The following is an 11641-nucleotide window of genomic DNA, read 5'->3' on the forward strand; positions in this document are numbered from 1 at the left end:
TTTTAATAATTTTTTAGTACTTTTATGGCAGCGATGGAAAAATGTGAAAGTGTTGAACAACTTTTTTGAAATGGACTAAATATTTATATATTTGTTCATTGGAACTCTATTTCACCAAATTTGCATTATCGCCCAACAAATTTGCACATGCGAATGATTGCAACTTTCAGATAACCTATGTGATCATGTGCCGTAGCATTGTCATATGTTCTTCGTGTGAAAAGCTCCCTCTACAAATTTACAAACTGTGCAGGGCAAACTTTATGACAAAAATCTCGTTTTGGGAGATTTTCCATGGAAGTAAATTAACATCTCCGAAATCTAACATTCTACGCAATTTCTTATGGATCCATTTATTGCTCAATTGATCGAGAAATTGTTGTTTCTCAAAAGACAAGCATGTACGTGAATCCCCCGATCGATCCCTCCTTAGCTGGTGACTGATCCATCTCCTCCTGATGGTTCTTGTCGTATGGCTAGGCTTAGGGCCTATGGGTTGACTTGACTCTGGGATTTTGTTTGTATGCTTAGATATGTCTCCTAATGAAAAAGAAACACCATAGTTGCAACTGTAGTTTTTCCGATTGCATCCTAATTTAGTTTTCATGTATGACTTGCGCATCATGTTTCTGCATGCACAACTTAGGATGATTCAAGAGAGGCGAGTTGCACACTATGTATTAATATGTGCAACTTAGCAAAGGATTTTTTTTAAGTTTTTGTGTTGACGAGTTGACTTTTTTAGTTTTCATGTACCACTTGCACATCATGTAACTTAGTATTTAACCTCCCAACAAAACAGATCTAATCAACCACAGCTGCTGACATTTCTTAGATTTTTTTTTCATGCACGAGTTAAACATGATTTTCCCGCATGCGCAACTTAGTATTATGTAGAGAGGCGACTTGCGCAACACGCTTCAATATGTGCAACTAATCAAAGATGTGTTTTAGGGGTTTTTGTGAATTGCACATCATGTATCAATATGTGCAATTCAATAGAAAGGGTTTTTTGGTGGGTGTCCCTGTTTGATGACTTGACTTTTTCCCTTAGCCTTTTTCATGCACGAGTTGCACATGTTTTCTCCACACGCGCAACTTAGTATTTGTCAAATATGGGAAGCGACTTGCACAACACGCATCAATATGTGCAACTAAGTAAGGATGTGTTTAGGATTTTTGTGAGTTGCACACCATACATCAATATGTGCAATTCAACACAAGATTTTTTTTTAGGTGGGCGCTCTTGTTTGATGAGTTGATTTTTTTCTTGCACGAGTTGCACATGATTTCTCCACATGCGCAACTTAGTATTTGTCGAACAGGGGAGGCGACTTGCACAACACGCATCAATATGTGCAACTAAGCAAGGATGTGTTTAGGGATTTTGTGAGTTGCACACAATGTATCAATATGTGCAATCCAACACAAGGTTTTTTTAGGGGGGCGCCCTTGTTTGATGAGCTGACTTTTTCTTAGATTTTTTCATGCACGAGTTGCACATGATTTTTCCACATGCGCACTTAGTATTTGTCGAATAGGGAGGCGAGTTGCACAACACGTATCAATATGTGCAACTAAAACGGATGTGTTTTAGAGGGTTTTGTGAGTTGCACACCATGTATCAATATGTGCAATTCAACACAAAGTTTTTTTAGGCGGGCGCTCTTTGTTTGATGAATTGACTTTTTCCTTAGCTTTTTTTCATGCATGAGTTGCGCATGATTTCTCCGCATGCGCACCTTTGTATTTGTCGAATAGGGAGGCGAGTTGCACAACACGCATCAATATGTGCAACTAAAGAAGGATGTGTTTTACGGGTTTTGCGAGTCGCACACCATGTATCAAAATGTGCAATTCAACACAAGGGGAGTTTTAGAGGGGGGGGGGGGCGCTGTTTTGATGAATTGAGATTTTATTAGCTTTTGTTTCAGGTATGAGTTGTACAAGATTTATCCGCATGCGCAAGTTAGTATTGTCGAATAGGAGATGACTTGCACAACATGCATCAATATTTGCAACTCGGAAAAGGATTTTATCAGGGATTTTGTGAGTTGCACACCATGAATCAAAATATGCAACAAATTGGTTTTTGGGGCGGCCCTGTTTGATGAGTTGACTTTTCTTAGCTTTTTACATGCACGAGTTGCATATGATTTCTCTTCATGCGCAACTTAGTCTTGTGCAATGGGGAGGCGACTTGCATTTTTTGTATTAAGACATGTGCAACTAGTGAATTTTTTAGTTCTTCGAGCCCCCGTGCGGATGACTTGCACATCGTATTATGACATGAGCAACTAGGTTTTTTTATGTGTCATAGTAAATTCGGATTATAATGAATTTAATCTGTTGATTTTAAAACACCACAATTCAGATTTCCTTTTTTCTAATTTAATTCGAGTTTTTTTTTTGCATCTGTACTGTGTTTCCCCCTTTGACAGGGGCAGGGTTTTGTGAAATTCCCCGCATGCCCATGGCTTATCCCCACGCCCCAACCCCCAGCGCTTCTTTTTTTTTCATGACCTGTTTCAAACAGCTGGGGAGGGGGGCTCTCGCCTTTGCGTAGAAAGGAGAGGGGGGCGGCGAATTTTTGTGGAAGCTCGTGAGGCGGCCGCCGACGAGATTCCTGGTAAGTTACCCCCGTGAGCGCTCGAGCTGCTCCCCCTCGCGAACCCTAGGGCACGCATGGCTTAGATTTTGCTCCTGCACCCACCTCTCTCCCCTGAGCTTCTGAACATGTGTGATGGGGCGATTTTTGCTCCGGATTTGCTTTTGCATGCTTGTTCTTCTGCATTATAAAAGCGGCGACTACATGTATACTTGTATGATTTTCGTGATGTTTTTGTATCGGTGTTTTTGTTCTACGTCTGACAGTTCGAATCAGTCTGACAGCACGAATCAACCCCCATTGCTGGGGTCTTTGATCTGTTTTCACCTGATTTCAATGGGGTTGCATGCAGCTTTTCGATTGGCGGTGAGTGGTGTGTGTGTGTTGGGGGGGGGGGGGGGCGCCCCTGTCGATTTTGGTTCTCAGCGCACACACGGTGTCATGCGAGTTGCAATGCGCACGTGTGTGCGTGTCCGTGCGCGCGTGTGTTGTTTTTGAGAGCTAATTTTCGTCATTCAAAACGAGGTGGTCAACTTGAATACAGAGAGCCCTGATATATTTTCTCATCTGATGTAGTCTATAGTTTGTGTTATCAAACCATCTCATGCTAGTGAATCCCAATGAAATTTGCTGCGTATGTGCATAACACGATACCAAATCAACATGTTATATGTGTTGCACCTGTGCGGTTTCTAGGTGGATGCTTCTATATGCACGTAGATACTACTAGAACTAGAATATTATATTCTTAGTTTCAGTAATCAAACATGCCATTTAGACCAAGTTAATTCTGTGAGGTACTCCCTCCGGTCTCAAATTCTTGTCTCTAGTTTGTTCAAATATGAGTGTATCTATTCTTAAAAAATTGTCTAGATACATGTAATATTTTGACAATAATTTAGGATCGGAGTGAGTATCTTTTTTGTTGTGCTCACTTTGTGTTTTTACAGTTAATTATTCTCAGATTTTTTTTAGGAGGCACGTGAGCTGACCCACAGTTTTTATGAAAAGATATAGCCCCTTTTACCGAGAGTTTTTTTTTCATTTTTCCTGTAAGCACAAAAGCCCAGACCAAAAGCCCAGACCCACTTTGAACAATACAAAAGTCAAAAGAATCCACAAAGCCCATTCCTACAAGCCCAACAAATAGCACAGGGAACAAAAAACAACGATCAACAGGGAAACGAACAAACAAACAGCTGCGTTAACGCTCGTCGACTGAGAAATACTTATTTCTCAGTCGACTGAGCAATAGGCGCGTCCAAAAAGTTATTGCATTTGCCTGACTGCTTTTAGCGCCCTTTACATCTACTAGTTGATCACCAGGAGTGCATGTTGTGTGCATCGACGGTATGTACACATCCCGCTCCCAACCTGACAACGCTAGCTAATATCAATACATCATGATCCATTTCGAATCCAGGTGCCTCGTCGATCAATCAAATATCTGGGACGACTTGGCTATCTGTGACTGAACCCTATAAATTCCTCCTCACGGCCTCACGATCAGGACGATAAACACCAGCCGAGATCGATCGCGACCACGGAGCAAATAGGTGAAAGGAGCAAGGCAGCGTGGTGGGGGCCGGCCGGGGTGCCCTCTCGCGCCCACGCTCACTAGCTCTCTCAAACGAAAGCCAGGCCATATCTTCATGTCCGTCTGAGCTCGACGACGACGGATGCAATGGGCATATGCTCCGGCGAGGGAGCGGTATAGCAAAAGCGCGCGGCCGGAGAAGGTGTCCTTGTCAGGCATATGGCGCCATGGGAGTTGGAGGAGGGGACCTCTCTGGATTGGAACGGCCACCTGTGTGCAATGGAACTTTGCGGCCGCGAGTCAAAGTGCGTTGCTTTCGTGCACATTAAGGTGATCTTGATTGGACTTGCTTGGGACCGGACCGGGGACGGTTGCTTGCTTCGCTAGATCGACACTTTGCCTTGCCTTGCTTCATCAATCAATCGGTCTCGTCAAGTTGAAACGCCGACGCGGAACGATGTTTATCTTCTGGCGTGTTCGTTTCGCGTTCGATTAAACTGTATCCTCGCAATTCAATTTGATAGCGATTTTTTTATGTACTATGCGAAACCAATTAAGATTTCCTCTGTAGTATTAGCCGATATATGGCTCGATCGTTTGGTTAATTTACTGCCACAAATATTGCACGAATTACCCCAAATCAGAGGAAGGCTAAACTAAACATGCACCTAAGATTAGACAAAGCACGGCAACCATCCAAGCAAGCGCGATACAGATATAGCCACGGGGCCAATTAATTAACCGCACTAAGTTTGTGCTAACTCACTCGTGGCAAATCATGTTCGGGAATTCCGGTCACGTGGGGCCTCAGGGAGGGATCAGATAAATACGTTGGCATCCATTCGATCCCCCCCCTGCTATGTATGGAGTGGAGGTGGTTGGGGGCCAAGCAAGCAATTGGCATGCACAGTTGAAGGGCGCCCACTCCATGAGCGTGACCATAAGCTCCTCCTCCTCTTCCTCTTGCTGCCTCTAGATAGCAAAGCCCCTGCTCCCCGTCCAAAGAACGAGCTTGGTTACTTAATTAATGGTTGGCCGGGCGACATGGACGAGCTAATCCTCCTCTTCCTGCTCAAAATGGAAGCCTTCCACATACACCCCCGGATTTCTTTCCTTCCTTCCTTCCTGTACTAGCTAGATTGCTCCTGAATCTCCTAGCACCATACTTGATCAAGCAGGGTGTAGGTTGTTGGTAGATTGCTGGTGGTAGATAGATAGGTATACGTTTTCTGGGCAGGTGCTGTGTTGTTGTCGTAGTCGTTTGGCGCGTGTGTGCACGTAATTACGTTTGGTGGTGGATGGGCCTGATGGCCGGGATGCTACCGGGCGTCGAGAGCGCGAGGAGGCGACGGCTCCGGCCGGCGGCCGGGTCGTCGGCGGAGGCGCCGTGCGGCGGGACGCGGCGGCCGTCGTCGTTATGCTTCTACGCCGCCAGCAACGGGCATGAACACCACGCTCACCTCGGCTCAGCAGGCTTTCCTAAGGTAATTTAACAAGAACCAATGGATTGTGTCGTCCCATTTGGTCGATGCTTCTTCTTATTTTGCGTGTTGATCGATTTTGTTTGTGTTGCCTGATTTGCAGCAGAGGAACGAGGAGGCGTGGACGACGACGCTGGACAGCAACGCCCGGGAGGCCAAGGAGAGGCTGGATCAGAAGCTCAGGAGCCAGAGGGAATCTGTGGTCAAGAGGTACAGTTCTGTTTCTTTTGCGTGTCAAGGTTCAGACTTTGAATTCAGGCTTGAGAGACCCTTGTTTGTGTTTGATTAATCAAGTGCTGAGTTGATATGGCTCTGTGCATCGATCGATGCAGAGGCCAGGGGTCTTCCTCTTTTTCGAAAAAAAAAGTGCTGGGTCGATGATTGTTAGCTTGATAGGGAAACGAGATATGGACCTGCATCATTAGCAGTTCCCATTTTTTTTTTCATCCTAGTACAACGTGTCAAAATACTTTTGTGCAGGGACTTTTGCTTCACGTGGCATCGTTTGTATTCTTCAGTATAATTAGTAGTACCCCTGCTTCATCTGGAGAGGGATCGCTCTGCTCCAAGGGCCAATTTGATGCTCAATATAACCTGAATCAATGTCAAGATACTACCAGTACTTCCTTGTGTTCTCTCTGTTTCCAGTGAGATCTGTACCGAAACCTGATCAGGCTGTTGTTCATGCATTTGATTCTGCTAATCCACCTGATCAGTTTCCCAACAACTCTGAATTGAAGAAACCAAACGATGGCTTAATTTGTGATGATTGTAAACCTTTTTATTGACAATTGAGATCTCTTCTTCCCCGCAAAAAAATAAAGTAAAATAAAACGGTGGCTTAATTAATCCTCTCCTCTAACTTGCAGGCGCCACAGCACGGGAAGCCTACGGCTCCCTGCCGCGAGCACCAGCAGCGACCACCGCCCGGCGAGGGAGCCGCCGGCGGCGGCGGCGGCTAGCGCGCTCCAGCGGGAGGTGTTCTCGAAGAAAGGAGACGGCCGGCGGTTCCTCTGGGCCCGGCGGCGGCATCAGCAGCAGGAGGAGGAAGAGTGCGCGGTGTGCCTGGAGGATTTCCGCGCGGGAGACCTTCTGGCGCGCCTCCCCTGCGCGCACCGCTTCCACTGGCCCTGCGCCGTGCGGTGGGTCCGCGCCGCCTCCCGCTGCCCCGTCTGCCGCGCCGCCGTCCGCCTCGCCGCCGACCCCTCTCCCAGCTGACCCGCCGGAGCTAGGCAGGCACTCATGGCCGGCGGGCCCCCTGAGGCTGCGGCAGACACGCGCCCACAACACGCATCATGGAGTGGCAACGCCAGCGCCGGCCCGCGAACGCGCTGTGGATGCCATGTTGTGGCCGGCAAGTTGCGGTGCGCAGGAGCAGGACGTGGAACCGGGGCGTTGCTGCTGCTGATGCCGCGTACGCCGCGCTGGTGGCCGCTGTCACTCGCGCATGGAGCGTGTGAATGATGACATGATGTTTTATGTGGTTGTGACTTGTGCGCTGAGAGACATGTCCGGGATCTGCGGTGGTGGAGTCGCAGTTGGAGTCAGAGTCGGAGTCGGAGTCCTCGTGCATGGCGTCGACGGCGGCCTTGTACTCCCTCACGGCCGCCCTCTCCTGCTCCTCGACAGCGTGCATACGCTCCGAGTTGAGGAGCGCGGTCTGGTACTCCCACTCCTCCCGCGCCTCCGCCGCCTCAACTTCCGCTTGGGAAGCCTGCCTCGCAGCGACCATTTGCCGTCGGTCGGCTGCACGAGCACATTGCTCGCAAGTGTCTAGGAGCTCTAACACTTGGAGGACGTGCTGGAGCTCGACGTCGTTCTCGTCATCGTCGCTGCGGCGACGCCGGCGAGGCGAGGAAGACGGCGGCGCGCGCCCACGGCGCGATGAGGACTGGATGTCGTCCTCGTGCCGGGGCCGCTTTGGAGGCGGCGAGCAGCGCCGAAGTCTGGCCGAGCTCATTGCAGCGTCGGCCGGCACGGAGGCGAGGAGGACGGCGGCGCGCGCCCACGACGACCGGCCAAGCGCTCGGCTGGGTGGACGCGGTCCTTGCCCTTGTCGTTGGCCATTGGCGAATGATCGAGAGGCTCTAGAGAGAGCTAGGATTAATAGGAAAAGTGGGAGAGGAGGGAGCTATAGGAGCATGCTTGACTTGTGGAAGAGGGAGCTATATATATCACCCCGCACAGTTTACAATTGTGATTGCTTTGGGTTGACGCTCCGGGTTCTTCAGGAACATATCACCCCACATAGTTTTCGCACTGTGATCGCTTTGGGTTGAAGTTTTGTCTTGTCATCAATCACTTCTTAATCTTTGTATGTGTCAAATTCCAGGTCCGACACATTAGGGTACAGGTTTGGGCCACCCGCGGATACGTAAATGGGAAAAACTTCATACCCATCAGGTACAGCGTATGAGAATACATAATCGGGGGCGTTCCGGTGACGACAGGTGTCTTCCACGCGCGCGAACATTTTCTTTTGTTTTTGTTTAATTAATCAATCTCAATCTAATCCTAAAACCCTACCAAAACACAACCCAAATCGAAACCTACATTAAATGAAAATCACCAACTCATCTTCAAGAGGACATACCGTACTTCCTCCATTTCACAAAAAATGGCGCTCACGCTTTTCGAGATCGAATTTTGACCAACAATTACACAAATATATGTAGGTTATATGTTACAAATTTTATATTGTTGAAAAGGTTTTTGAAATACGAATCCAATGACATAGTTTTTGTAGCACAAAATTTTCAAATCATTAGTCTAATTGTTGGTTAAAGTAAAATTTTGAAACGCGTGTGTGCCATTCATTGTGAAAAAGAGGGAGTACTTCGGAGAGCCATGGTCCCATCTTTGCTATTGAGCTTCGTGCGCCGTCGCCGTGTCGCGTTCAAGTTGCCTTTTTTTTTGCATTTTCCCACCGCAAAGGAAGACTTTCTTCTCTTTTCCAAATGGCCAAGCGTCATCAGGTGCCAAATGGGCCTCGAACACTCGTCGGCCCACGATGCCTTCTTCTTCCTCCAGCTGCTCGACGGAGCCCGACTGGACCCAGCCCGGCAGAAGCCAGAAATCCACCGCCGGCGCTGAAGGGTGGGTGGGAGAAGGAGGAGGAGACACCGGAGTAGGAATTGGAATCGGTAGCTGGATGAGGCGGAGGCGCCGAGGCCGGCGCTGCTCCACCACCGGCCTCGGGGTGCGCGCCCTGGAGTCCCCCCTCTCTCGGCAGCTCAGACATTCTCGCCGCCACCGGCCGGCCGGTTTATTCCCTGATCCTGCTTGAGTCGTCATCTACGCGAATAGAAATCAAAAGATAGTATGGAGGAATCGATCCCCGTTTCTGCTTGCAGCTAGACTCTGTTCCAAACACCATTTTCCCCGGCGTCTAGAGCGGCACGTCGGCGTTCTTGAGGAAGAAGAAGCTCCAGTTCCCAGGAATCTTGCTGTAAGGGCAGGACTCCTTTTATAAGCTTAGCGACATATGAGAGAGAAAATCTTTTTTTCCCTGTTTGATGAACTATTCTAGTATCCTGATCCCAGGAATTTGCATTTATTCAGAGAGGATGCCCCTTCATAGCACCGTGTGTGCATTATGTGCATTGATGCTAGTGTTGACAGCAACTCTCTGCACATCACCATTAGAGTGCATTTTTCATTTGGTGATTCGGGAGACAGAAACTTCATTCAATATCTGACTGAAGAACAGCATCGTCTTCATTACATGTCCACAGGGTCCTAACTCATGTAGAGTCCATGGTGGATCGTCGACATTACAGATGCCTGCTGGTCGCGGCGCTTAGAGACTACTAGGTCGGCGTCTCCCGGAGTACCCGCCTCTCTCGGCGATCGTCACCACCATGGTTTTTGGGTTTCTTCTCGATAACAGGTTTCAAATTGGTCCCCATTTTATCAGCCTGTGTGTTCTGCATTCAGGATAATGTGCAATGCTGATCCCTTGTTTTGCTTTCAGCTGGAAGTCCGTCTAAGCGTGATGCTCGTGTCTATAGTGGCAGCTGCACGTTCTTGCAAAAGAATAAAGCTCAGGTAAGCTCAACTCAGGCTCAGCCAAGGAAATGACTAGTCTACACACATGGTATGCGACTAAAACATTACAGGCTTGATTAAATATTGTGTTGTTTGAAAATGCATTATAGTTATCTCTCTGCCTGGATAAATAATTCTGCTAGTGCTTTCATGCGTATTTAATTAGCTTGGAACATACAGCACATGCTATCATAACTTGAACTCCCTATAAGGATCACATATTACCAAACTCCCGAACAAAAACACTCCCGATCCTAAGCTAGCGTGGGACGCGAAGGCTGTCACCACCACCGGCTACCTCAAGGGCAGTGCCGGTGGCGACCCGAAGGCCGTCGCTACCCTGTTCGACCACTCCGCCATCGCCTCCAGGCCGACGACGGTGACCAAACACTCATGGCTTCATCCTCCAGTGGTTAGTTCATGTTTAATTCCGCATTCCGCATTAGTTAGGTGTTCATCTATTAGACTAACGTTTGTAACTAGTTCAGTACTATCACATCTTACACGCTCGTTCCATCACCACGCGCCGGCGTGTCCGGCCGACTCGATGGCTCGGCTGTTATGCTGCCTCGGACGCCCATGAGGAGGGGACGCCAACCGGGGCCAAGGGGATCGGCGGGATATTTGGTGGCTTTACTTTTTTAACCCTGACCGCGGGATACTCCGCCTCCTTTCCACGGGATACTCCACAGGTCCAAAGGAGTACCAATTCATGTGAGCCCTTAGATCGAAGTAAATGGATGGTTCAAAATAGTTTATGGGTACTGTAGAAGAGCTCGTTTAGTATACTAAATCTGGGACAAGTAATATGGGTCGGAGTGAGTAGTATAAGAAACAAACATGAAAAGAAAGCAATAATCCTAGTAATCTAATCTAGGGATTTGCTTATCGGCATCCAGAAGGCTTTATCCGAATCAGCCGGAGCTTCATCCAGCAGCTGCGACTCCATGCTACCATCCTTGACATTGACAATGTGCAGGATCTTGTCCCAAGGGTAGGCAATGTAGACACAGTTCTCTCGCAGTCCGTAGTCGGCGGCGGCAGAGAAGAGAGTCCCAAAGTAGAAGAGGGACAAGAGGAAGGAGCGACCACCAAGATCATCCACTTTGATCCATCGCTTGGTGGAGAAATCCATCCTGTGGATGCTGGCGCCAAGGATGGTTCTCGCTGGCATGGCGCGTAGCAGGGAAACCTTGTAGAGGTCATCGTCGTTAGATCCCACCAGGAAAACTGGGCCTTCACTGTCTGCATACTCAACTGTGATGGAACTGAAGACTGGAGCAGGGCTGAAGTCAATAACCTGCAGCTGAGACCCCAAGGGATTGAAGTAAAACCTGCCTCCACATGCAGCAATCGGGGATATCACCACTTTCTCGTGCGTTTGCAAGTCCGGCAGAGGCTGGGTTCCAATGTCGTAGTCGTATTTCTGCCACTGCTCGTCGTCGTCGCCATCTCCAGCTCCAATCCGGCAGTACCACAGGAAGGTGTTGTATGGCTCAACTAGAAGCACGATGCAGTTGGGAGCAGCAGCGGGGTCGTGGGATAGCAAGCAAGAGCAGTCTATGAGCAAATCGCCGTCTTGTTGGATCGGCAACGGCAGCGGCGGCAGGCGGATCTTGTGCGGTTGTGGGGATTCCAGAGGAAGGTGGAGATGGAGGCAGGGCACCTGATCAGGAAGTACCCGTGCGTGGCTGGGCAGATGTGCTTATTCTTCAGCTCGTCCATGTCGGCGGCGATGCGCTTCTTCCGCGGCACATCCAAGAGCACCGTGGCTGGATCCGCGCCGTGGTGGAAGGCAAGGCACGGCAGCAGGTGGCTCGACGACATCGCACCAAGTTGAGCAGCGCAACTACGGCAGCGACGTCGAGCAGGATCGATGCCGATGCGCCCCCCTTCGGGTTTTAAATACTACCACCAGTTTAGATCGAGGAGAGGATCAGAACCCTAGCGTGGAATATGGGCTCGATT

At 48.9% G+C, this 11641-nt stretch overlaps 1 protein-coding gene across 2 annotated transcripts; it reads left to right on the forward strand.

The window, feature by feature from the left end:
- Window positions 1-4974: 4974 nt before the first annotated feature.
- LOC100833275 (probable E3 ubiquitin-protein ligase RHY1A) lies at window positions 4975-7924 on the forward strand. 2 transcript variants are annotated; one of them, XM_003570266.4, is made up of 3 exons: window positions 4975-5629; window positions 5730-5836; window positions 6496-7924. In XM_003570266.4, exons 1-3 carry the CDS (start codon window positions 5444-5446, stop codon window positions 6842-6844), a joined length of 642 nt encoding a protein of 213 aa, XP_003570314.1. In that variant the 5' UTR covers window positions 4975-5443; the 3' UTR covers window positions 6845-7924. The 2 variants fall into 2 exon arrangements, with proteins under 2 accessions (XP_003570314.1, XP_010235924.1); XM_010237622.3 differs by having other exon boundaries at window positions 4976-5629; window positions 5733-5836.
- Window positions 7925-11641: the final 3717 nt, after the last annotated feature.

The sequence above is a fragment of the Brachypodium distachyon genome, chromosome 3 (genome assembly GCF_000005505.3).
Source record: "Brachypodium distachyon strain Bd21 chromosome 3, Brachypodium_distachyon_v3.0, whole genome shotgun sequence".
In the NCBI taxonomy this organism is placed as follows: Eukaryota; Viridiplantae; Streptophyta; class Magnoliopsida; order Poales; family Poaceae; genus Brachypodium; species Brachypodium distachyon.